The sequence below is a fragment of the Canis lupus genome, chromosome 26 (assembly GCF_011100685.1).
Source record: "Canis lupus familiaris isolate Mischka breed German Shepherd chromosome 26, alternate assembly UU_Cfam_GSD_1.0, whole genome shotgun sequence".
In the NCBI taxonomy this organism is placed as follows: Eukaryota; Metazoa; Chordata; class Mammalia; order Carnivora; family Canidae; genus Canis; species Canis lupus.
The window spans coordinates 38,805,225-38,833,134 of NC_049247.1; the positions used below are offsets into that span (position 1 = coordinate 38,805,225).

The window sequence follows — 27,910 nt, forward strand, 5'->3', positions numbered from 1 at the left end:
GGTCATGGCATCCATCGTTGGGTGGAACTCTCCTGGATGGACAGTTGTGTGTTCTGCCGAGAAGCTTCCAATGCATCTGACCCTTGAGGCACAGAACCCTGGGACCGGCTTGGCAGGCACAAGGTTTTAGTCCGTTAATACTTCTTTTTTCATCCCCGGCTAGGAACTCACCTGGCAAGGCTGCCTGGGCGGCATGCGTCATATTTGAAGCCATGACTAATCTGCCTCGCATTGAGAAGTTTCTGGTTGCAACATCTCCCGGGCTGTCTGGAGCAGAACGTGTTCTCCTGGCAACTGCTTCCGGACGGAGCTGGAATCAATTGGAAGCTCCCAGGGCTTGAAGACGGCAGATGCACACACACCCCACAGCCCGCGGCGCAGCCAGACACTTCGGGGACCAGGTAATGACCTGCAGGGCCAGGGATCTACTTGCAGGGCCCGCGTCCTGGCATTTCAATGAGACATGGGAAACATTTGGAGGTGCAGGAACTTCACGTGTTGGTAAGGGTCTCGCCGTCGTTGGTGCTACCTCGTGGAGCCAAAGACAGCGAGAGACTCATGTGGCCACCGAGCAGCTCTGGTGCAGTTTTCCTCAGAGAAGGTGAGAGCGAGGTTCTGAAAGCTGCAGCCTTTAGGAAGCAGACCCAGCCTGAGTGTCCTCACAGGAGGTGTGTAAGTGCACACCTGGGAAAGGCCAGTGGCAGATCCTGGGGATGTACGAGATCATCCTCTTGGACTGTCCGTCTAGGGCTTTGGGAAATACTGTCCGGGTGATGTCTTAAAAACCCTTCGGAATATTCAAAAAGCCTTTTATTGTCCCATTCCAATGGCCTTACACGCGATTATTCCTTCTCACGAGCAGGGTCATCTGCGGGGGAGTGTGGGGCCAAGTGATTGGCTGGCATCGCCGTACTAAGCGACATTCCTGCTTATGGGAATTATGAGCATCTTCCGATAGTTCGTGGGGACATGTCGTTCTCCTTTCCTGCTGCTTTTTAATGAATAGTCTCACTGGGTGGGGAGTGAAAAGGTGGTTCCTACTGATGCTGATATAAGACTACGGCGCGCCCCCTGCCCTCACAATTGCAGGCCTGCGAGGACGCCAGGGCGGTGAGCGTGGGTCGGCCTCGGGGACTCAGGTCCCGCAGGCATTGAGGGCAAAAGTGGCCGTCCTCTTGGTCTACCTGCCAAAGCCACGCGTTTATTTGCTCGCTCGTACAATAGACGTATCTATTATTTTCTGGTTTCAGAAATAAGGAAGTTGTTATAAGACTTTCATGTTTGGGAAAAGATAGCTGCTCAAATACAGAGTCACTTGAGCCCACGTAACGCTTCAGACCAGAATTCTGATACTGCACAGAACTAAGTGTGGGGCTGGGACTGTGGTGCCCAAGGAGTCGCTTTAGCTCAACTAGCTCGAACCGTCTTCGCCGACCTCTTCCGTGTCCCTTTGACTCCGTAAAAGAAACTGAGGAATCCAGATCTCCTTACGACTTCTCCTTTGTTGTCTGTCTTACTTTTTTTTCTTTTTCTTTTTTTTAATTTTGAAGCAACAGCCTTCCAGAGTTCAAGGGCCTAGTCCTCAATGTCGTAGAAGAGCCGTGAAAATACGATGCCCTCTAGTGTTGGCTGCTTTTCCTTTTCTCCCTTGACCATTGCATTCCCCTTGCAGCCTGCAAGTCTTTTTTGTGGGGGTTCCCGGGGCTTGGCGCCCACTCTTGGCCTCTCAGCTCCCCCACCCCGCACCCCCTGCAGGTCCTGTCAAAGCTGCGAGAGTCCTTCTGCCCTTGACGCAAAGAATCCCGGATTTGTGGGCCTGGGCGTCCGGTGGTGTAATGATTTCCTCCCATTCACTTGTTGATGACAGTGTCCTCACTCTTCCCGATTCCTTCTTTCACCCTGTGGGTGGAGGAATTCAGAAAACAGAGAACCGCGTTAGATCCAGATTCTGACTCGCCTGGCTACCCAGGGTGTGTCACCTTGTGAGTCACACCTCTTCAGGAAGAGATAAGAATGTCAGAGCTTCGTGAAGGATGCGGAGGGAAAGATGATGAGACGATTTAAATTTTCGTGAACACCCCAACTGGTTTGGGAGGGATTATGTCAGATAGAAGGGGAAACATGGCGAACACCAGAATGTCTTCCTTGACGGACAAGTCTTCTGGGGGACACAGGCATTGGCATCACTGCCCAGACTCCTGTAGTAAACTAGAACGGGGGCGGGGGGTAAGGGGCTGCGGATACGGTTACTACAAACTAGAAATACTAAACCTTGTGAACTTTGCCCCAGAAGAAGACTTCTAGAAGCAGGACAGGGAGGTTCTTGTCTCACAGAGTCGAAGAACGAATCTCTGTGACAACGGAGAGCGAGCGAAGTGGTTGGGTTTTCTTAAGCAAAGACACAGAGAGAGCTCTCAGGAGACAGCGGGGTCCCGACAGGGTGGCCCACGTCGGCCCCCACCCACAGTCTTTGACTGAGAACTGACCAGGGAGCCTGTGACCTTATCAGTCTTGTGATGTGTTGGTTTGAGCGAGGACTGGCGAGAACGTCTTTAATGGCTTCCTTCTTCTTTGGGGCCTGGTCACAATGTGCCTGCCATAAAGGGGCACACCCCAGCCCCCCGCCGATGCCCAGGGCAGGGTGATCTGGTTTTGTTATGCCTCAGTATTTCTGTGAGCCTGGCCATGTAGCCCCCTACCTGTCTCTCCCTACCCCGCCCTGCCTGCCCCTCACTCAGTGAGACCCTTTGGATCTATATCGGTGGGTCATACACTTGGGAGATGATTGCCAACATATATCTTGGGGCATAGAGATAAGGGAAGTTTCCAAAGGATTATTTATTTATTTATTTATTTATTTATTTATTCCTGAGAGATGCAGAGAGAGGCAGAGACACAGGCAGAGGGAGAAGCAGGCTCCATGCGGGGAGCCCGACTCGGAACTCGATCCCGGGACTCCAGGGTCACGCCCTGGGCCAAAGGCAGCCGCTCAACCGCTGAGCCACCCAGGCGTCCCTCCAAAATAATTTTTATATATTAAAGTAAACCTATAGGCTCCTGGGGGTCGGGCTGAGATTGCCTCCTGCGCTTAGTAAAATATCAACATCCAGGCAGTTGAGTCCCTAGAGGAAGGTCCCTCTGCCTGTTTCAAGCACTTGTCAACGGGCTCTAAGTGGTGAGGAAGTTTAATAACTTCTCTTCTGCCTTTGTTTCCATATCATTAGGGCATTTACTCAGAGGTCATCGGGTTTAAATTTATACCTAATTATTTCTAAATGTCTTAAGTATATTCTTATTATAAGAGTAATTCAACCTAATAAAGTTATTGAAGAAAATGTATAACCAATAAAAGCAAAAAGAGAAGTTTTTATCCCTAGAATCCAAATATAATCATTATCATTTTGGAGTAAACCTCCCAGTCTTTTGGAAGATTATACATTTTAGTTTATTTCCTTGAGGTATTTTAAATATATATTTTTTAAATGTGTCTGTAAGTTGCTTAAAAATAGTTTCTGCCTCTATCCCCCCAGACAAATTGTGCAAAACTCCATAACTGCACACATTTTTAGGCTGACATACAAAATTTTTATAATTTTGAATAGTTGTAAGGATGCACCTTAAGACATATTGTAAATATTGATAGCTTAAATTAAAATTATTACACAATTTTTAAAAATGTCCAATAGAATAGTGATTTGATTTGAAACCTAAGATCATCCACTGGAAAAAAAAAATCTCTTATGCAATGGATTAAAAAATTATATTGTTTGTTTATTCCTTGAATTCATATTCCCATTGCACTTATTTTTCTACAGGTGTTTTATGTATTTCCATAAATATATACATATCTTAATGTATTTGTATGCTTGAAGAGTCTTTTATTGATCAATTGACCCTTCTCTGAAACTAAAACAGTAGATATGTATTGAAATTTAAGTCATTTTCAAGTTATAATCATAAAGTTGCATTTTCTTTTAATTTTTTAGTGACTTGCCATTGTAATTTTTATTAGTATATAATTGGTCAAAGGATCATAAATATATTAAAGGTTTAATGAATGATTATGAGGCATTAAAACCAAATTTTATTAGCAGTGAATCTCTTAATGAAAGGAATGGAACTTCTCTTTTTAATTCATACACCCAGTTGTTATTATTCATTGACAGATAAAACAAAATTCAGCTTCAGTTGTTTTCCATTTATTTAACAGATGTAAGTGCTGAAAAACCATGTTTATTTCATGCTGTTCAGTTCTTTGAATTATTTCTGAAGTTCAGTGCCACAAATCACATAGCGATGCATCCACAAAACTTATTTTTAGTGCTCTACCTCCAAACAACTCAAGGAGATTCTTTTCCAATCTTTTGAAAGCAAAGAATTAAAACCCAACACATTTGCAGAGGTGACTCGCTCTTGGGAAAGGACTGCTACCCCAATCCCAATCCCAATGCTGTCGGGTGTTCCTCTGTGCTATTCACCATGCTAAGATTCAGGAGATGGGAGAGGTCGACCTTCCCTTTGCAGAGTTGAAAAAGGAGAACCAGCTTGAAGTCAGAAATTCTTAGGTTCTATTAGTTTTAGGAAAGAATATATAAAAGAGACAAATATCTATAATCTGAATTTTTAAAAAAGCGATTTATATGCCTGTGTATTTCTTGGAAAGTCGTTGCATACCCTGGAGTAAAGACCATTGGTATCACAATTCTTCCTCCTGACCATTTTTTCCCCACTTGATGTAATACCCTAAGAGTGTTTTCATGAACATTTTAATGGCTTTCTCTATGATATTTAATTAATCATCTAATATATTTAATTAACATACATTGTATTAAACACTGCTTTACAACTGAACCTCTGTTTTTAAGTTTTATTTATTTCAAATAACAAGCACAAAAGCAACTTTGTACAGAAAGATCCCCCACTCCCCTCCCACGTTCCAAGTGAAAAACATACTTTCTTGGTATCCATTTATTAAGTGGAACCTCTGAGACATAAGATATGAATGGTCGTAAGAAGTCCTGGTAAATGCAGCAATGCTGTTTACCAACTGAATTGCACTAATTTATGCCAGAACTAGTAATCATTGAGAACACCTGCTTTGCAACATAGTTTCCAGTTTCTTTTTAATCATGTTGTAATTATATACAATAAAAATGCACAAATCTCAAGGGTGCAATTCGGTGAGTCTCGACAATCAATCCCGGTCAAGGCCGAGTCCTGCTATCACCCAGAAGCTCTTGTACTTTTCCAGTCAATGCCACCACAATACATTTATTTTATCTGTTCTTCCCCCCCCCCCAAGATTTTGTTTTTACGTCATCTCTACACCCAACGTGGGGCTTGAACTCACAACCCTGAGATCAAGAGCTGCATGCTCTGCCAACTGAGCCAGCCAGGAGCTGCTCATTTTACCTGTCCTTGATCTTCATAGACAAAGAATTACCAAGTAAGTATTCTTTTGTGTTTGGCTTCTTTCACTCAGCAAAACGTTTGCAAGATTGATCTATGCCGTGCGTGTCAATGGGTTCCATTGTATATGACACAACTGTGTAGCCCTTCTATTATTGATGGACATCGGGGTTATTTTCAATAATGTACTATCATGAATAGAGCTTCAAGGAACAAGTTTGCAAACAAGTCCTTATATAGACTTGTATTTTCTTTTATGTTGAGCAAACTAGCTAAAAAATGGGGTTTTAAAAAATTGCCAGTTTCTGACAGTTGTAATATTATAAACTCCCATCAGCAAAGTATGAGAAAACCACTTGTTCCTCCTTCTCTCCAATATTTACTATTATTGGCTTGTTTGTTTATTTACAAAGTTTTATTTATTTATTTGAAGAGGGAGAAGGGCAGAAGGAGAGGGAGAGAGAGAATCTCAAGCAGACTCCACACCTAGGGTAGAGCCCAGTGTGGAGCCTGATCCCAAGACCCTGAGATCATGACCTGAGCCAAAACCAAGAGCTGGATGCTTAACCGAATGAACCACTCAGGAGCCCCAGTGGTCTAACATCAGCCAATCTAGTGGGTGTGAAGTAGTCGCTTGCACTTTTCTAATGACCAACACTATTGGACATCTTTCCATGTGTGTATCAGTCCTTCATGTATCCTTTTGTGAAGTGACTGTCCAAGTATTTTGCTAATTTTAAATTTCATTCTATTTCTTATTACTACTTATATCTTGAAAAATCCTAGACCTAAGTGCTTTACCAGATATTGAGGAAAGTGTTTTCCTATTGTCTGTGATTTGCCTTTTTATTTTCTTAATGGTGTTGTTGATGGCCAGAAGCTTATTTTAATAAAGCCTTGTTCATAATGTTTTTCCTTTTATAGCTAGTGGTCTATTTCAAATTCATAAAGATATTTTCTTCTGTCTTCTTCTAAGGGCTTTATAGTTTAATTTTTACGTTTAGATTTGTAATGCATCTCAAGTATATTTTTATGCCTGGTTAGAGAAATGTAGCAAAGTTGGGTATTTTTTTCCCCAAAATTGATATTCAGTTATTCTGGTAAAATTATTGAAAAGACTTTTCTTTTCTCATTGAACTGCACTAGAGCATATGTCAAAATTTGTTAGATCACATGTAATTTAGTCTGTTCCTGTACTCTAATCTTTTAATGGATCTTTCTCAATCCTTTTGCCAGTACCACATTGCATTGATTACAGTGGTTACATAGCAAATTCTTGAAATTTTACAATATAGGTCCTCCAATTTCGTTATTCTTTCTAAAACTAGCTTGAGCTATCATATGGTCTTTATATTTCTATATAAATTTTAAAAGCATCTTGTCAGGGATGCCTGGGGGGGCTCAGTTGTTGAGTGCCTGCCTTTGGTTCAGGGCATGATCCCAGGGTCCTGGGATTGAGTCCCCCATTGGGCTCCCCACAGGAAGCCTGCTTCTCCCTCTGCCTGGGTCTCTGCCTCTCTCTGTGTCTCTCAGGAATAAATTTAAAAAATATTTTTTTTTATTTTTAAGAAAGTAGATTGTCATTTTTTATTAACAAGTCTGCAGGAATTGTCCCTGGAACTTAATCCATATATAGTTCAATTTGGGAACTACCGCTTAGCAATATGGAGTCTTTTATATATAAAGTAGGTGATTTCTCTCCATTTATTTAGGTTTCTCAAAGCTTTGCAATTTTTAGTGTGAAGATCTTGCCTTTTGTTCAAATTGTTACTTATTAGTTTTGTTTTTTATGCCATTTAATTCATATTTTAAAATTTTTGTTTTCTAAGCATATTTTTGTTAGCATATTTTTTATATTGACCTTGTGTGCTGATACTTTTCTGCATTTACTCATTAGATCTAGTAATTTTTGTTCACATTAGTTAGCATTTTCTAAATACATTATTATGTCATCTGCAGACATAGTTCCACTTCTACTTTCCCATCTTTATGCTTTTCTGTTTTTCCATTTTCATTTTTCACTCTATTTTATTTAATATCACCTGCTGCATCATGCTGAAGAGAAGTGATACGAGCAGATATCCTGTCTTTTGTCCCATTCTTAAAGTGAAAGTATTGAGTATTTTACTGTTGATTATAATAATCACAGCTGGAAATTTTTCCTTTTTTTAAAAAAGATTTTTATTTATTTATGAGAGACACAGAGAGAGAGGCAGAAACACAGGCAGAGGCAGAAGCAGGCTCCATGCAGGGAGCCCGATGTGGGACTCGAACCCAAGAATCCGGGATCACGCCCTGAGCCAAAGGCAGGTGCTCAACTGCTGAGCCACTCAGGCGTCCCTGGAGAATTTTTCGTAAGAGTCTTTCAACTAATTGAGAAATTTCTATTTCTACTTTTGGTTAGGAAGAGGAGTCGAGTTTTGTCAAATATATTTTCCAGTTTTGAAACTGATCTTTTATTTTCTAATTTGATTAATTTCCATATTCTTCTAATAATCTTGGGTACCGAGGAGCCACCCAGAAGGTTAAGAACAATTTATCAGGAAGGAAAGTACTCCAGCTGAGCCTCTTTAGTTAAAATAATTTTCTTTTGTCACTTTCTAAATATATGGGAAATATACATTTCAGTAATATTTTCAACTAAAAGAGTTAAAACCAGCAATAACAACAATTAAAAAAGCAAGTGATTTGCATTTACCTCTTTACCAATCTCATGTTATTTAGCAAATCCATATTGTGGGCCTACCAGGTGCCACGTGTTAATGGCCTGAATTCCTGTAAATAGTGAACAGATAAAGTACTTGCTGTAAATACATCACAGCTTGCTCAGAATAATCCTCGATTAAGCCAGACAGCGTATTTTTATTATTCCAGACCCCACACTGTGAGTCATTTGAGCTAAAGTTTGTTTTCCTCTTCCCATTAACCACAGCACCTGTTCAGCCTAATTACAGCCTTGGCGGGGATCTAAATCTGATTTACCTGTGCAGTTTACACTTCTGTTTATTTGCCTCAGAAAAGTCCTCTTTAAAAGCCCTTTATTTTTTTAAGATTTATTTATTTATTTATTTATTTATTTATTTATTTATTTATTTATTTAATCAATCTTAGAGAGAGAGAGAGAGAGAGAGAGAGAGAGAATCCTCAAGTAGACTTCCTGCTAAGCCCGATGCAGGGCTCCATTCACAGCCCTGAGATCATGACCTGAGCCAGAATGAGGAGTCAGACACTTACCAACTGAGCTACCCAGGTGCCCCTAAGAGCCCTTTAAAACCTAACTGCTAGTGTGATTCTTTCTGCTACAGTGGGAAGGAAGGTGGAAGAGAGAACGAGAATGATGTAGGGAGAAGGAAAAAGGAGGAGGAAAAAGAGAGGGAAGGCAGGAGGGAAGGAGGAAGAGACAGAGAGGGAAAAAGCAGACCCTTTGGAGTGGTGCACATCAATGATCAATAATTTCTCCTTCTCTTGAACAAAGAATTTTATCCCATTTTTTACCACAGGGCCAGGATGAGGAAGTGACAAGGTGACCAACTTCTTTTGAAGTCAATTTTTCGCTTGTATCTTTCTATATTAAATGACTGACAATTCTATGAAATGTGGTCTCGCCAATAGTCGTGAAATGAACTGATCCAAGGAATGCTCCAGCACAGGGTAGTGATGGACTGTACGACCCACTAATAAAGTTGTTTTCTGGATTAAATAAGTTAATTCATATAAACTGCTTTGAAAAGTTCCTGGTCCAAAGTTATTTTCAAAAATTATTATTACACAGGAAGCATACTACAAACAAGAGTGGGCCACCTGGGGTGCTCAGAATGACCAACTCTTGATTTTGGCTTGGGTCATGATCTCAGGGTTTTATGATTTCTCTATAAAGGTTATATCTGAAAGAGAAATCAGTTTGAATGACATAACAGCACATGCAGATGGCATGAGCTTGGCTCTGTGACCTGTCAGTTGAGTTAGAATCTAACAATATTATCAGGCATCTAATATATGCCAAATATCATCAGTTCTCTTTCAAAAACGAAGCCTGGAAATCTGCCCTTAAAATGAGGACTTAGAGGTGAAACACAAAGCAGAGTGCCAAGATATTTTCTTGTTGCACAGTTAAGTGAAATGTCAGCCAAATGTGTGGGAAATATCAGAAAGGGAGACAGAACGTAAAGACTCCTAACTCTGGGAAACGAACTAGGGGTGGTAGAAGGGGAGGAGGGCGGGGGGTGGGAGTGAATAGGTGACGGGCACTGGGGGTTATTCTGTATGTTAGTAAATTGAACACCAATAAAAAATAAATTAAAAAAAAAAAAAGAAATGTCAGCCAAGAAGCAAAACAAAAGAGCAAATTGAGCTGATGCTCCGGAGGAGTGTTGGGTTATTTCTACAGGCGTTGTCATTCGGATCTCCTTTGAAAAGGCTGACAATTCAAGCTTTTCCCAATTACTACTGAACTATGTACTATTCATCTTTGGAATGTTTATGAAGGAGGGCTACGACAGGCAGCTTGCTGTGTAATTTAAGAGACAACAGAAATTAAGCCATTGGGAAATGATGTCATCTTCAAATTTGTTAGAAGAAGATTTCAGAGCAAAGGGCAGTCAGAGAATGACTCAAAAGAGTTGAACCAGGCAAGAGGGAGAGTTCGGAGAGATGACAGTAGGGACATCGCAGGTGCGGGGAACAAGGACACAGAGAACTAGGGACTAAATCTGTCTAGTGACGTGTGTCTCCAAGTGTGAATTTGGAGCCACCTACACGGAGAACCACCTGGGGGCACTAATTGAAAATGCAGTTCTTAAAAAAATAAGTAAAGAAAAAAAAGAAGAAAAATGCAGCTCTTGAGTCTCTGCTTTACCTTAGAATCAGACTCTCTGGGAGACAGGGTTGAAGGCCCCAGTATTTGAGATTATGAGGTTTGAGAAAGGGAGTGGAGGGTACCAACAGGGCCAGGATATTGGCCACTGTGGTTGCTGCTTCTTTTTGTTCTCAACACTTCATTGAGGTGTGGCTTGTATATTGTAATGTGATTCCGTGTTGTAAAAGTGCAAGGCACGAGCCCTGACAAATAAAACCATGTAACTGTTGTAAGACCAGTCTTTTTTTTTTTTTTAAGGTTTTATTTATTTATTTGAGGGAGAAAGAGAAAGGCGGAGGGGGGGGGGGGTCATGCACAAGCATAGGGGACGGGGAGAGGAGGAGTGAGAATTAGACTCCACCCTGAGCAGGGCTCCACCCCAGGACCCTGAGATCATGACCTGAGCAGAAGGCAGATGCTTCACGCCTGAGCCACCCAGGCGCCCGCCAGAAGATCAGTGTTGATATTAAATATTCGTCACCCAGGTGCCCGGATTCCAGGCACAGGAGTTTCAGTTGCTCAAAGTCCTTGCCAACCATCGGCCTTTTAAATCCCAGCTGTTCTAGTGGGTGGGAAGCGCTATCTCACTGTTATCTCAATTTGTATTTCCCTGACGATGAAATGCATGGGGCACCCCTTCATGTACTTATTAGCCATTCACATGCCTTCTCCTGTTCAAAACTTTTGTCCATTTTATTATTGGCTATTTGGCTTCTTACTGAATTGCAAGCTATTTTTATATATTCCGGATAAAATTTCTCTGTCAGATTTCTGTTTTACAGATATTTTCTTAAGATCAATGGCTTGATATTTAAATTTCTTAGTGTTGTCTTTTTAGCAGTACAGTTTTTAATTTGAGTGAGATACAATTTATCATTTTTGTCTTTCATGTATTTTTGTGTCCTAAGATATATTTGCCTACCCTGATGTCACAAAGATTTTCTGTGTTTTTGTTTAAACTTTACTGTTTTTGCTCTTATGTTTAGGCCAATAATTTACTTTTAGCTTTTGTAAATGGTGTGAGTTAAAGGTTGAGCTTGACTTATTTTTCTTTTATGCACAGTTCTAGGACCATTCTTGCAAATATGATTCTTTGTTACTGAATTATAAGCTTTGTGCAAATTCAGTTGATTCTGGGTATGTGTATATTTGTGCACCAGTTGTTGTATCCCTTTGTACTAGATATTTATCTTGTGACACTACCACACAGTCAGTGTTGATTACTATAGCTTGGAAATCTTGAAATCAAGTAGTACTTGTTATCCAACTTTGTTTCTTTTGCAAATATGTTTTGGCTCTTTAGGTCACTTCACAATATAATGTAAATTTATTTGAGCCTCATAAAATGAGTTGGGAAGAGTTTCTTCCTTTTCTTTCATTCTTTTTTTTTTTTTTTGGTTTAATTTCTTCCTTAAATGTTAAATGGGATACTCAGTAAGGAAACCATTGAGGTTTCTTTTTATTATTCATGTCTTTTTTTTAAAGAAATTATATTTTTAAAAGATTTATTTATTTATTTTATTTTATTTTTTTTTTGAGAGAGAGTGTAAGCTGAGAGAGGGACAGAAGGAGAGAACCCTAGCAGACTCCACGCCCAGCATAGAGCCCAATACAGAGCTTGATCTCATGACCTTGAGATAATGACCTGAGCCAAAATCAAGAGTCAGAAGCTTAACCCACTGAGCCACCCAGGCGGCCCTATTCATGTCTTTTTAGGATCAAAGTAGAACATGGCTCAACTCAAAAAAAATTTTTAACAGATAAGACTAATATTTAGTAGTCAAGATACTCAAAAGTGGGATTTTTGTGTGTAAAAGCTTCTGAAAACTAATTCAATTTCTTTAATAGAATAGCACTCATCAAATGTTCTATTTTTTCTTGAAATGAAAATTGTTGAAGTTGTGTTTTTCAAAGAATTTGTCCAGTTAATGTAATTTATTAAACTAAGTGGCATGTTGTTCTCCCCATATTCCCTTATTACAATTTTATTATTTGTGATACAGTCCATGATATTCATTTTCAAATTTCTGATTCTGATACTTTATATAACTGTTTTTTTCTTGATTAGTCTTCCTGGTGCTTATCAGTTTTATTAATCTCATCAAAGGACCAACTTTGGAGTTTGTTAGTTTCTTTTTTTCATTTTATTGATTATATTCTCTTATCTGTATTACTTCTTTTCTCCTACTTACTATGGGCTTTTCTTTTTTTTTTTTTTTACTTAATAAGGTAGAAACTTGCAGTATTGATTGTTAGCTTTTCTCTCTCCTAATACGTTAATATACATCATTATATTATTATAAGTTAACATAATTATATTACATATTACTAATTTTACATGTAGTATTTTTATTCACTTAATTGCAAAAATTTTCCTAAGCAAGCTTTGGAAACACAGAAAGACCAGTTGCTAAGTCTCGCTCTGATGAATCTCTGTCTGCTCAATGGAAAAATAACACTAATGACGGGGTCTTTGTACCTACTGGCATATTCTGGCCAATTCTCACCCCGTATATGCAGTGTAGTTAAGAATTGGGGTGTGGATTCACTGAGAATGCTGTCCAACCATTGACGTCAGCCCTGATTAAATGGCTGCTTGATAAGCCTGACAGCAACTATCATGAAGCAATGAGAAAAGTGGAACAAACATCTCTATTTATTTCTATTATGTTTTTGTTTAGAAATTGGTATCCTTGATGTCATAACCAACGCGTCCATGAGTGCAAAATGCATTACTTGCAAGAGTTGCCTACATATAATTCACATGCACTCGATATAAAATATTTAAACCCAATTTGAAACAGAAAATGCAGCAAGGCAATATTCTTTTGAAAGTTCCCTTTTCTCCCTGGCTGCCTAGCTTGGGAGAAAGACAGAAAACAAGCATTAGAGAAAGATTCTTGAGCAACGAAGGACAGTCTTACAAGTACTCGCATTCCTTGTGTTACCTTTTCCCACCCAAAGCTGGGTGAGTCTGTAGCAGGTCTCACCCCTGTGGAGAGCATCTGTCTGCAGAAAACTTTTCAAAGATGAGGTTCCAACTTGGAGCTACTTGTGTCATTTTAGTCTTCCCTTGATTATACAATTTTTTTTTTTTTGGTGTAGTGAACAGGAAAAAATATATATCTATATGTATTTGTGTGTGTGTATATATATATGCATGTGTATATATTTCCCAAGAGTGTTCCTTAGAAAATTTGGGCCATAGTATGTTGATGTTATTCAAACAATAAAATTTTAAGAGCAAATGAGAATACAGTAAAACTGGTCAGGATTGCAGGACTACACTGACCCTTAGTTATAATATTGTAAGCTAAGACTCCCAGAGCAAGTCATTACATATATATGTACTTATGATGATAGCAGTATTGTTCACCCTAGGGGACATTTGGAAAGATAAGGAGGCATATTTGTATAATCTAATGGATTAGTGGGCAAGAACCAAGGATGATAAACATACTATCATAGGGACGCCAGGGTGGCCTAGTGTTTGAGTGTCTGCCTTCAGCTCAGGTTGTGACCCCGGGGTCCCAGGATCGAGTCCTGCATCGGGCTCCCTGCAGGGAGCCTGCTTCTCCCTCTGCCTATGTTTCTGCCTCTCACTGTGTCAGTCATGAATAAATAATTTTAAAAACCTATACTATCATATATAATTTTTAAGAGTATTTATTTATTTGAGAGAGAGAAAGCTGAGCAAGTGGGAGAGAACACTAGTGGGGAGGGGCAGAGGGAGAAGCAGGCTCCCCACTGAGCAGGGAGCCAATGCAGGGCTCAATCCCAGGACACCGGGATCATGACCTGAGCCAAAAGCAGAAGCTTAACCGACTGAGCCACAAGACACCCCTATTGTATATAAGTTTTATATAAGATGTAAACTATGCATTTATGAATAGTCTAACACATGCTTTCCTGTGAGCTCTTCTAACAAGTAGCATCTTCTGGGAGTCATGTTTCATAGAACGGAGTGTGAAATGCTGATTTAGAGTGATAAACCAATATAATTTATCTATATATATAGAGAGAGACTATATAGATATGTATATATAGATATATATATCTATGTATATAGAGATTATGTATATATAAACCTAAAATATATATATAATCTATGTTGAAGAAGTCTGGAGACTTGAGGCCCCGGGACCTCATCGTTAAGACTGAGAGCCCTCCGGAGCTCATCATGTGTCCTGCCTTAGTCTATCATCCTTCTCTGCATTCGTGTGCACCAGCAGGATGTCAGCGTGAGATGCACTCATCAGGGAGCTGTCATGGCAAATGGGCAAAGAATTAAGAGGCCACTTGGTATCATGGAGAAGAAGTGTCTCAATGAGTCAGCCTCACCCGACCATTACAGTGAATATTGTGAGGCTCAGATGGGGAAGAGCAGCTAAGGCCACCCCTGGAACGTGCAGCTCAGTGCAGCCCTGATGAGAAACGCCTGAGGAAAGTCTGTTTGGCTAGAACCACTAATCACGGAAGACAGAGGCTTCTCTTGCCTGGGCGTGTCACCCTTCCAAAGCAGGATCTAGCACACAGAGGCATGAAACAAAGCAGCCCAGTGGGCTCTGAGTCAGGGCCGCACAACAGAGCCACGACTAGTCCATTCTTGCAGCATCCCTGGGGACAAGTCTCCAGTTCCTCCTGCAGGCGGCACACGCTCTAGCCCCTCTGCGCCAGCACAGGCCCAGAGGCTCTCCAGCGGGCCCGTTACAGAGGGAGCTGGATGTGCTCTAAGGCGGGGAATCTTCACGTGTAGTGAGTGTAACTCCGAGGCCCAAACGCCGGCCACTCCACCGAAACCAGAGCATCTGAGTCGTGAGTGCTTTGAGGGGAAAGACCACTTTTAAAAATTTCCCCAACACCTTCCCGTCAGATAATCCTGAATTAAGGACATACTCACTTCAAACTGTGCTGTGAGAGAGGACCAATAAGTGGGTGAAGTTGTTAGTAACCTGTCTATGACAATGGCTGACTCAGAAAACCAACCTGCAAGGCCTGGCAGCTGCTGCCTCTCGGGGACTCCAAGGGGCTGGAGGAGAGGAAAGCATACTCCAGGCTGGGTTGCCAGCACTGCTGCCAAACAAACTCAGATAAACTCGGCTCAAGAGAAGTCTATAACTCAAGAGACACGGGTTTAGAAAAGAGAGAAGAGTTTATCTTGGGTGCCAGCCACTGGGTGCAGAGGGTGGACGCTCCTGTTTTAACAACCAGCCTCACAGCAGAAGGAACACCTGGAGTTTTGTAGGAGAGGTTGGGGGTGGGGGGGTATGTGCAGGGGCGCAGGCAGAGAGCACATTTCATCAATACCCCAAGAAAGTGTGATAAGGAACAAGCACAATAGATCTTAGTTAGAGTATGAGTTGAGGTGTCCTGCGTGTGTCTAGTTTTAACTGTTGGGGTCTGCGGGTCTACAGGTGAGGAAGAGGGCTCGCTGACAACATGAAACTAGGCAAGAAAGATACGATGCAAAAGAGTGAGTCAATTTGGGGTCATCTTTAAGATGAAGTGACGTGCTCACTCAGTCTCCTACCCATCTGTTTACTTGACAGACATCTATAGGAACCCCCGTGCTAGCTCTCAGAGGGACAGAAATAAGAAGTTTCTTTTCTCAAGGAATCCAGGCGGTCTAGCTGTTCCTCCCAGGTTGGAATGCACATGAATCACTTGGGATCACGGCTGAAAATGCAGACCCCTGGCCACGCCCCCACAGAGTCTCATTGACGTTGGCTGGGGTGACTTCTAAGCGTCTTCATTGTTTTTTTAGAGTAATTATGATGCCTGTGTTCTATGTGACACTAATCAGGCACATAGTATCCAGAGGGCCCTGTCAGCCTATTCCCGATGGACCGAGTGATTAAGAACCTAACTCTCAGGAGCATCTCCTTCAGAGCCTGGCAACAAGAGCCAGACTCCAGGGAAATGACTTGACTCTTTAAGACCCAGTCTCATTTGAAATAAAATGGAGATATATTTCTTATCCTTTGGGATCATTTTGAGACTAAAATGAGGTCATGTGTGTCTGGTACCTAACTTAGCACATAATAGGTGCCCAATGGATAGTTGCACTAGTAATCATAATTATCACTATTGGTGGTGTTATCTCTACCAATGTGATTCACCAGAATTAAGCTCTATCAATCAATATGAGTTATATATAAATATATTACATTAATATAAAGTATATATACTCCATTGATCATATTAATTATGATATGCTAATTATATTAATACACATGGTCAACAGAGTTTATGACCCTGAGGAAGCTAAGAGAGAAATTCGTGGAATTTTCTAGAACAATACTGGAGGCATCTTCTGAAAAATCCATTTCCTACAGGGTGAGACTTACCATGTCTTATATTGAAAAAAAAAAGAATGTATTAGCAGAGTATTATGCATTATTAGAGTGTGTTTTCCAACATAATTTGAAGATCTCCACTTTGTAAAGACGGTAGTGAATGGGAGGTCTCCTGCAAAGAGTCACCCTATGTTATTTATGGTCGTTTTCTTGTTCTTTGCTTTTATATTTAAGTGGTTTCTTTTCTTTTTTTAAGATTTTATTTATTCATGAGACATACACAGAGAGAGAGGCGAGACACAGGCAAAGAAGCAGGCTCCCTGCAGGGAACCTGATGTGGGACTCGATCCCAGGACCCCGGGGTCACTCCCTGAGCCGAAGGCAGACGCTCAACCACTGAGCCATCCAGGTGTTCCTAAACTTAGGTGGTTTCAAAGCCAAATGGGGAATATAATCATCTTTTCTCTCCCATAATTTGACAATTTTCTATTTGAAAAGTAACTTTCTTATGATAACGTAATACTGGATCTAAAAAAATTATGAAGCATGGCAAGTCCTGGAAAATGAGAAAATAATCACCCACATATTCACCATCATTTAAAAAAAATAAAAGTAAATAAAATTTGGCATTTATGTAACCGACCTAATGTGGAGTGTTCTCCTTGGTGAGTCACAGATAGAAACCACAGCACCTGGAGTGGTAGCACGAAGGAAACTTTATTTGCAGCAAATAAACAGATGGCGGGGGGACCACTTCCAAAGGTGGGACTTCCCAGCAAAGGTGGGTGGGTGGGTTCCTTTTATTCAGGGTTAGAATGAATATTCAGATAGAGGAGCCTTGTCATCCGATGTGTAGGCAGGGGTAAGGTCGAGCTGGGCGGGAAGGAGCCATGCCTCTACACACATTGCATGCTATGTCAATAGGGTTGCACTCCTCCTCGGGAGGAGATTTTGGTATTATAATGAGGTCGAGGTAACTGTGGGTCACTCCATGGTCCATCTGCGCAGGCGTGATCTGTGGTTGAGCTCAAACCAGCCTGGATGCTCTAGGCCACCAGAGCTCTTCCCCCCATTATTGCTTGCGAGGTAGTTCTGGTTTCCATCATGGGATGCTGTGCCCCTCATGTTTTTTTCTGAGTGAAGAGATAAACTAGAAAAAAGAACTTAAGGAAAATGTGGGACGACAGTAGGTGGGTACATGTACGTGGGCAGTCAAGGTCAGCTCTAGAGGTCAATCACGAGGGGCTTGGCAGGTGACAGTCTTTTTCTTTCCTCTTTATCATTTGTTTTGTCAGTGAAATTAAAATATGTACACAACTTACTTTGCTTTTCCCTTAATATTCTATAATAGAGATTTCACATAACACATATGAACATTATACTTGGTGGCTAAATACCATTCTCCCATAATTTATTTTATCAATCTCTTACTTGGTAAATTTCACTATTTTAAGATATATGATCAGGAATGATTCTATAATATTTATTTCTTTATTATTATGTATATTATTTTTCTTTTTGGATAGACTGCTGGAAACAGAATTATTGAGTGAAAAGTATGGATATTTTTAAATTTGTAAGACATGTTAATAAATTTGTCTCCATAAAGGTTGTGTCAATGCTTAGTCCCGTGATCAGAAAAAAAAAAAGGAATCAATTTACTTGATAACTGGAGATACTAAATGTGCTTTATTAATATATTGGCCATTATATTTCTTTCTCCTCAAATTCTACATTCCCTTCTTTTGTCCAGCTATCTATTAGAGACCTATTTGATGTTGATTTTTTCCTTCTTTCCTTCTTCCCTTATTCCTCCCTTCATTCTTTCTTTTCTTACTAAAATTCATAATTTCAGATTTTTCATGGAATGAGTCTTGAATATTAAGTTTATTGCTGGCTAAAGCACTACCTAGAAGTATGTTTCTACTCTCTCCTGCAGTCGTATTATAGAATGATTACATCAAAGTTCATTTGTAGAATTCTCTTTGATGACAAATATATTAATATTTCCTTTCCCAGGCAGACCACAAATGTGGCAGCTGTTAGCAGCAGCATACTGGATGCTTCTTCTTGGACCTATATATGGTTATCACAAGAAAGAGAGTATCACAAATCCTGAAGCTAATATGAATATTGTAAGTCTTTCATTAAGAAAAAACATTAAGAAATTATTAATTTATCATCAATTAGATATAATTGGTGTGCTTGTCTACACCCAGTTCTACATTGACTAAATCTGCTTGCTCCCCTATTCCCTGGCATGGCTAACCAGGAGCTGAAAGTTGCTAATTTAAATTTTTTTAAAGATTTTATTTATTTATTCATGAGAAATACAGAAGGAGAGGCAGAGACACAGGCAGAGGGAGAAGCAGGCTCCATGCAGGAAGCCCAATGTGGGACTCAATCCCGGGACCCCAGGAGCCACCCAGGGGTCCCTAATTTAAACTTTGAAAGACTTGAGCCAAGTTGGGGCAGTAATATTCACTTTTCTGGTGGTTTGAGCTACCATCTGATGGTGGTTTCCTGAACAGAAGTTTCATGAGTTCATACAGATGACCTCTACAGAATTTCCTTGCATTCTCCCTAAAGCTTTTTCTAGAACAATTTCTTAAATTTATGAGTTGTATCAGGTTTATTTTTTTAGTTTAATAAGCCAGACATGGTTTCGAAGTTTTGAACTGAAAGTATCTTAATGCAAAAATTTATATAAAAAATGGAATGGAATAGAGTGGAATGGGATAGTGCTAGTCAAAAGAGGAAGGAAGGAAGGAAGGAAGGAAGGAAGGAAGGAAGGAAGGAAGGAAGGAAGGAAGGAAGGAAAGGAGGGAGGGAGAGAGGGAGGGAGGGAGGGAAGAAGGAAGGAAGGAAGGAAAAGAAAGAGAAAAAAGAAGAAAGAAAGAAGAAAAGAAAGAAAGAAAGAAAGACCTCCATCCACTCCCTCCCTCCCTACCTCCATCCGCCCTCATCCCGACTCACCCATAAAGACTCCCCCAGTGAAACCAAAACAAAAGAAAAAAGAAAAGTCAAATGACCAATTTCTACCTTGGGCCTCATCCCAACGGGCTATCCCATTTTCTTGTATACATGGTGCACCACTGCTGGCCTCCCCCCAAGCCAAGTTTGTGTTAGAACCATAAGAATGAAAGTGTCACAGTTTAATTAGCGTCTCCTGTCGTTCCTCTCTCCACAGTAAGCAGCAGGTACCCCGAACCTCCTACGGTGCCGAACCCACAGTCCGTGACGATATGTCTCCATATCAAAACTTCCCTCTTGTTCTCATATTCACACACATTCTCTTTCTTCCTGTTCTGGGCGCTTTTCGGCTCTTAACTATTCTATAAAGATACTAAGAATAATACACATCGACAGAGCACTTATTTTGTGCCAGGCATTATTCTAGACACTTTATGTATAATCCTCAGTACAAATCTGTGAAGAGATACTCGTATTATTTTTATTTTACAGTTGAGGAACAAAAAGGTTAAATAACTTGCCCAAAGTTGCGCAGCTGAGAAAGAACTAGATTTCGATGCCATATGGTTTGTCTCTAGAGTCTAGGCTCATAACCACCCCCTTTAAATAGCCCCGTAATATATGCACACCTGTCGTGCACCTTGCATGGGCAACTGCACAATCCTGTGGTAAAGACATGAGCTTTGGAGCTGAACTTATTTCGGCTCTGATGTTGTCATATTCTCTTCCTAGTGGACAATCTCGGGTAGAGTCTTCATCTTGCTGAAACTCTGTTTTCTCCACTTTAATGGGTGTAATCCCATCTCAAAGGCTTGTTGGGCATGTAACTTGTTACTAGTCACAGGGTCCTTCACAGTCTTTCACGGTTTCCCTCATTTTGACCATACAACTTTTTTCCCAAACGTTTGGGAACAAACCCGGATGCATCAATAATACCAAGCCAGGCAAACGTCCCCATGCCTCTGCATGCAACTTCTTCTAAACCCTCCTCAAGTGATCCTGATTTTCCTGCCATATACATTCTGTCCCAGTACATCGTTGAACAGTCAGTCGTACAACTTAAAGTACATTGCAACGTAGGCATAAAAACCAAGAGCCGACATCATGGATGTGTCTCTTTTCCTCTCTTCTTTTCAGAGTCAGATTATTTCCTACTGGGGTTACCCTCATGAAGAGTATGACGTCGTGACCGAAGATGGTTATGTCCTCGGAATTTACAGGATTCCTCATGGAAGACGATGTCCAAGAAAAAGTAGGGTTTGTTTCGTTATGGAAAGAATAACGCCTAAAGCAGAGCAGAATAATTCCTAGGTGTGCTGAGGGCAGCTGGGCAGCTTTCGTTCTGAAATAGAGCCTGGTCTTTTCCACTAGAGGAAGAAACTCTTCACCTCTACTGGTCCTGCTTCATTTCTCTTCTGGGATCCTTTGGAGTCTTCAAAGCGTTTAGATACGCAGTTGGCTCAAACAGTAGAGGAGTTAGGGATACGCTATCCCTACTGCAAGCAGCTGAAAACTCACATAGAACTTTTGACTCGCCCCAGATTTAACTACTAATAGCCCAATGTTGACCAGAAGCTTTATCCGTAACGTAAACAGTCAATGAATACATATCTTGTACGTTATGCGTATCATATACTCTGTTCTTACAGTGAAGTCAGCAGAGAAAAGAAACCATTAAGAAAACCGTAAGGAATAGAAAGGACATTTATAGCACTGTATTTGTCAAAGAACCCCACATCTAAGTGGACCGTGTCGTTCAAAGGTCCACTGTACACTGTTTATCTAGTCTTACTTTCCTCCATCACTTTGTCCCTCCAAAAAAGAAAATCACACAAAGGAAAACCTGGTCTTGTTCTAGAGATACCCTCTTCGGGCGTAACAACCAGGCCCTCGGCGGCATCTTGATGTCTTTTTCTCCCTCGCTTCCTATATCCAGCCAATCGCCAACATCTCTCAACTTGGCCTCCAGGTTCTGCTCTCATCTGAAAACTTCTCTCGGCCTCAATTTTACTCAAGTTCAGGCTTGGCCATGATCACCCTCTTTGGCTTCCGCCGCCATGACAGCTTTCCAACTTACTTCATTTGTAATTAGTCCTTAAGTCATCGGGACTTCAGGTTTTAAGTAAATCTGATTAGTGCTATACTTAAGCTTAATTAATGAGCTGATTCTAGCTCCTGTGATGCAGCTTGATCCCCGTGGAGAAAAGGGGAATCCGCCTGGCAAGGACTGTTTGCTTTCCTCTCTCGTCTCTTGGCCCCTCTGCCACTTAGGAGTCTTTATAACACAACTTCCCGGCATCCGAATGGTTAATCATGTAAGGAGGAAAATCTAGATTCCGAAAGAGAGAGAGAGATGTCGTTGACCTTATAGAACCAACCATCCCCCCGGAGAACTCCAGTGCCTGTGGACATCCTCGTGAGAACTTGGCCCAAACTTCTATTCCAGCTCTGCCAGCTAGCTGCCAAGAGGCATGAGGTGGCCCGCTGAGGTATAGACAGAGGCTGCGGGGCCCGGATCACAGGGGGCCCACGGCCGGTGACCGCGCTTGGGCGATAATTTAGCAGAATTGGTAACAGCTCTTCTTCCTATTTCCTTCAAAGGTAGACAGAATGGACATAGACCTTATTTTTTTAGGATTTTATATATTTATTCATGGAGACTCCGAGAGAGGCAGAGACCCAGGCAAAGGGAGAAGCAGGCTCCCTGTGGGGAGCCGGATGTGGGACTCGATCCCAGGACCCGGGGTCACGGCCTGAGCCAGAGGTGGACGCTCCACCCCTGAGCCACTGGGTGCCTGGAATGGACACAGACCCAGTTCCTGCGTCGGGGTGGCCGAGGGCTCTCCAGGGGCCAGTGGTAGCCAGCCTGACCTCCAGCGCTGGCCCCGCGAGGCAGCCGAGGGCCCTGGGTGCCAGCCCAGCACCACAAACCGTTTGTAAAAGTCGGGAAAGTGGTCGCTTTCTCTCTCTTTCCTGTGTCTCAACTCCATTTCCCTGCTTTCTCGGTCCAGCTATTCCAATTCCACATTGTGAACAGGATTTTTGTATATAAAGTTCACAATTTTACGTTGTGTAACATTTCACTGAGCGTCTTGCATTTTGTTTTTCTGCTTTCTGACAATGTGAATTAAATGATGCAGCGTGTGTAAAATCTAGCCCACTGCCTGGCGCTCGGTCGATATTCAAAAATGGCGTTTTTAATGTTTCTGTTATTACCTTGAGAAAAATGTAGTTTTGTAATCACATGCTTCTTGAGAAGTAAAATGTTATTGATATGAATAATAATAATAATAGAGAAAGAATTTACTATGCTGGATAGTCTTTTATTATTTTACTATTTTTATTAATATTATTTTATTATAATATGATATAATAATATATTATATTTATGATATAATATCATGATACAATATTATTTTATTATTTTTTACCTTTCTTTTTAAATATTTATTTATTTATTTTAGAGAGAGAGAGGGAGAGAGATAGAGAGAATGAGGGGGGAAAGAGCAAAGGAGCAAAGGGAAAGAGAGAACCTGAAACAGTTTCCCTGCTGAGCTCAGAGCGCAACGTAGGGCTCGATCCCAGGGCCCTGAGATGATGACCTGAGCCACAGTCAACAGTCAGCTGCTCACCTGACTGAGCCACCCAGGCTCCCCTATGGATTTTAATTCTAATTTAATTCTTATGACTACATTGGAGGTAGCATTTCTTATTAGGGCTCATTATACAGATAAGCTAACTGAGGCACAAAGGGGTTGATGTGTCGCAGCACAGACTTTGAGCGAGTACGGCCCGACTCCAGGGCCTGCAGCACAGCATAAAACATTATAATTAATCCAGATTTTACAAAGAGACACACAGGACATGAGAAGACAGTTAAGTCCCCCAAGTAAGTTGACACAGGACGCAAAGGCAGGGTAGCCTGGGGCCGATTTCAGCCATCCCCTCTGCTCTGCCGCAGAGGCAGCTGGGACGGAGAGGGGCTTGTAGACACGGAGGAGTCCAGTCATGAAGCTCTTGGTGCCCACGTGTTTTTCAGCTCCGAGGCCTGTTGTGTATTTGCAGCACGGCTTGATCGCGTCTGCCACTAACTGGATCTGCAACCTCCCCAACAACAGCTTGGCTTTCCTTCTGGCAGATTTCGGTTATGACGTGTGGATGGGGAACAGCCGGGGAAACACCTGGTCCAGAAGACACCTGAAGGTATCCCCCAAGTCTCGAGAGTACTGGGCCTTCAGGTAAGAAGCTCCGGACTCACACAGAGCCAGTCGCCACTTATACGATTGTTGTCGCGTACAGTCAAACAGGGGCATTGTTCATGTGTGTGGCTGAGCTCCCGCTGCCTTGCCCCTTCCTGCGCACGTTCACCGGTAGAATCCACTAGAATGAAACACACGTCTCCCTACCCAGGCTTTCTTCACAGGCTCTGGAGAAATGCCCTTATTCGTGGCATTGCTGTTCATTTTAGAAACCCCACTTGTTGCTGTGTGTGCAAAGGAAAAGAGCCTCGAAAGCAAAGATCACGTTTAGAAAGGTGACTTCCAGCAATACCAACCGCTTTGCCTGTGTCAACCCCAAAGGACGTTTACCTGGTGTGCTTGCTAAAAAGGAAAACTGAAACTGAAAGGGACATAGGACCAGAACCTAGGTTCTGGGTGCAATTTTTGAGAACCAGACGCTCATGATAAGCCAAGAGTCAGCCTGGATTGGGGGGACTCTGCACAGATGACGCCCCAAATGTCCGTCTGCCGAGGTTGCGAGTAAATCACAGGCTGGCAGGGCCAAGACGGGTCCCTGGACTCAGGTCCTGGGGAAATAGAGAGAAAGCCTGACCATAGAAGGATGCCCCGGCCGGTTCTGCTCTAAAAGCCGCACCTGCTGCATCCCGGGGCCAACCCTTATGGGCCGCCAGAGCTGGGAAGCGTGCCTGGAAGGTCACTAAAGCCCTCGTGCCTTGACTTCATCCCTCCTTCTTCCTAGAAGCCATTTGGTATTTCCTAAGTCCACACCCAGGGCAATCGTGTCCTGGCATGATTACAAGTATCACCTTGATTCCCTGGAGAGTATTTCCTGGCTGTGACCAGAACCAAAGCAGTTGAGGTGATTGATAAACACACGGATCACCAGACCTCTTCCCCAGAAATTCGGGTTCGGTGGGTCTGGGCCGACGTCAACAAATCTGCTTTGAAAATAAGCACTGCAGGTATTGTTCTTTTCAAGGGAGTTTGGTAAATCTGATCTATAATTAAGTGAATGATGATGAGCCTTGTAGGAAAATCCTCTGTGGGCCTTTGCAAAGCGGATTTTTCTAATTCTCATCTCTTAACCATGTTACTCTTGCAATCAAGGTGGCATCCTCCAAAGTTGCAGAGACGCCTAATGCTCTAAATAGACTCTAGTCTTAAGTCAACAAAAAGCCAGGTATCTCTGTCTGCTGTAAGTGCTTAACCATCGCAGGCCTGACAGTGAGATGATGTTCTTTTGCCTTTTTCTTCTTCTTCCGACTGTGTTGTTCTTTCTCTTTGACAGCTTGGACGAGATGGCTAACTATGATCTCCCGGCCACAATCAATTTTATCTTGGAGAAAACAGGACAAGAGCAACTCTATTACGTGGGCCACTCCCAAGGCACCACCATAGGTGTGTTTGGGGCAGGGGTGATCTGAGTGTCCCAGGACCTTCCATATTCATGAAGGGCTCAAAACTTCTTCTTTCTGGGCATCCTCTAGCTTGAAGACTTGAGCTGGGAAAATATTTCTTCTGACCGCTTTCCGAAGGGTAAATAAAACCAGGATGACAACAGGGATTTCTGCTGTCCCAGGACTGAATTTGGAAATTGATGGATAAGCCGGAGGGTGAGGGAATGATTCGCGTGTGTACACCACACACACGCATAGTCGCCAGACTCGCGTTTAGAGGCTGGGACGGCTGAGATAAAAATGATACAGGTCTTTCCCTTAAAGAGCTTGCTGTCTAATGAGGAGGACATCAAAAGGAAAGCAGAGAATGACAAAGCATGGAGGTCATATGCCACAATCCATGCTTCCTTTAGTTCCCAGAGGCACGGGGATCGAGTTGGGCTAGAGATCAGTGGGCCGTGCTGACAATGCCGTGAGGCATTTGTTCCCTTCCCTGCTCCCCACGTAGCTAGCCACCCCAACGATGCCAAGAACATCTCCACCAGTCCCTGTTCTCTCCCTGGATCCTAATCAGGCTCCTGGCGTAGAGTAGGTCTCTATGCCATGCAGCTTCCGTGTGTCCCTCATTGCAACCCACAAGCACTTGAGACCATTATCATCCACATCTTACAAGTGGCTGAATCTGGAAATCCTCTCGAATGGTGAGAACGCCAAATAATACCTTCAGTTACAGACACGGGTAATTCAACCTTCAGAAGAATCCTCCTCTAAGGATTCTATTTTCCACGTGTGCAAATTGAGAAAACTAAGAGACGTCCCGCAGCCCGTGAATAGGAAGCCCAAATTGCAACCCAGTGCTGTCTGATATTACCAAGTACGGTCAAGGGAGCATGGCCCTCGGGGTTTACCTAGACGTGCCCCACAATGCGTATTTGAACCCCTTCTGCAACACTGTCTACGAGTAGACTTAAATTCTCCAGGGACAGGAAAGTCACTGTGTTTTGAATTAGCCAGTTGTATCCTTGAGAAGTTTAGGAAATTCTTCCCTACAAATGGTACTTACTCTGAGTTGTTCTTTTAGTTTCTGTCATTATTGTTCTTAATGTGATTACTTTTGTTATCATTTACGATGAATGAAGAATTGTTTTAAATCTATAAACTAACGTGTTCTTCCCTTTCAGCCTTCATAGCATTCTCTACAAATCCAGAGCTGGCTAAAAGGATTAAGATATTTTTTGCATTGGCTCCAGTCATCACAGTGAAATACACCCAGAGTCCTCTGAAAAAATTTACAACTCTTTCCAGGGAAGTAGTCAAGGTATGTGACTTCTCCAAGTTTAAATATGTAGTAACTAAAACGAGCTCTATTTTCACTGATTTCAAGAGAAGAGAACCTTAGACAAATGACATTTTACATGCTTCTGAGGCTATAACAGATCTAAGGTGTCCATGTAGAGCTACCGGTGATGGGATTTTACCAAGAGGGTTCAGAGAGCTCACTCAGATACCATCCGACATTGTTGTCTAAATCTACATCAGGGCTTCCATCCTATGTCATTCCACAACTCACAGAGAAAGCAAATGTTGAGTTGATTGATTTGTTTAACCTAGTAGGTTAAGTTTCTCTCTAGTGGCCCTTGGTTTTTGAGGAGCAATATGGATCTTTGTAACTACTGTTAAGGTCACAGCATGGAGCAGACGGCGTGGGGTTGGATCCTAGCTGGCTGGGTGAATCTGGTCAAGATCATAAATGTTTTGTGAATCTTTTCCTTCATCCTTAAAGTGGGGATAATGATAGTTCCTACTCATAGGGCTGCTGTGAGGATTGAGTTCAGACATGTGGATCCCTTAGAACCAGGTCTTGCACCTGGTCTTAATAAAATTATATTTAATTATAAGCTTTTAATAAATGTCAGCTGCTCATTGCTGTCATGGTTTGCCTAGAACATACTTTCCCCCATCACTGAAAGCCCAACTTTTTTTTAAGATTAATGTATTTATTTTAGAGAGAGAAAGAAAGAGAGTGAGCATGAGCAGGAAGGGCAGAGGGAGAGGAAGAGGGAATGTGAAGCAGACTCCCTGCTGAGCACAGAGCCCTATGCAGGGTTCGATCTCACAACCCTGAGATCATGACCTGAGCTGAAAGCAAGAGGCGGATCTTTAACCAACTGCACCACCCACTGAAAGTCCAACCCTACTCAACTGCCCACACTTCACAGACGCTCAGCCTGTCAGCTCCTCAAAATCTGGGCAACATCCCGAACTCCAGATTCTCTCTGCAAGCTGACGGCTAACTAATCTGGCCAGTTACTCAACTGAAGTGAATTGGTCCATGTGGCTTAGTGTGTTTTCCTCTTACATGTTGACAAGGCCTTCCCCCATGGCAGCTAACACTGATCGTTGTGTCCAGTGACTTCAATTAAGCCAGACGAAAGTAAGACCATTTTTATAGAAGTCAGGGATTCTAGCTTGTGAGAAATAAGTAAATTAGCCTATAGTGATTCAATCTCATACCTATGCAACCCAGAAAAAAACAGAAACAAATAAATAAAAAGATACCCTGCGTCCATGGATTGGGGGGATTAGTATCACTAATGTGTCCATACAACCCAGAGTGAACTGCAGATCCAGGGCTCTCCCTATCAAAATTCCAATGGCAATTTTTATGGAAATAGAAAAAAAACTATCCTAAAATTTACGTGGAGATACAAACACCCCAAATAGACCAACCAATCTTGT

General features: G+C 41.9%; 1 protein-coding gene across 3 annotated transcripts in view; it reads left to right on the forward strand.

Annotated features, from left to right (window-relative positions):
* The first annotated feature begins 217 nt into the window (after nt 1-217).
* Nucleotides 218-27,910, forward strand: part of LIPK (lipase family member K) — a 42,720-nt gene continuing 15,027 nt past the window's right edge. The window contains exons 1-7 of one of the 3 annotated variants that reach the window (XM_038576062.1): nt 218-401; nt 5,303-5,446; nt 18,580-18,695; nt 20,671-20,785; nt 23,573-23,771; nt 25,063-25,172; nt 26,353-26,489. In XM_038576062.1, coding sequence (XP_038431990.1) covers nt 18,591-18,695; nt 20,671-20,785; nt 23,573-23,771; nt 25,063-25,172; nt 26,353-26,489 — 666 coding nt within the window. In that variant the 5' untranslated portion in view covers nt 218-401; nt 5,303-5,446; nt 18,580-18,590. The remainder of the gene's footprint in view (nt 402-5,302; nt 5,447-18,579; nt 18,696-20,670; nt 20,786-23,572; nt 23,772-25,062; nt 25,173-26,352; nt 26,490-27,910) is intronic. The other 2 variants (XM_038576060.1, XM_038576061.1) reach the window with 2 other exon arrangements.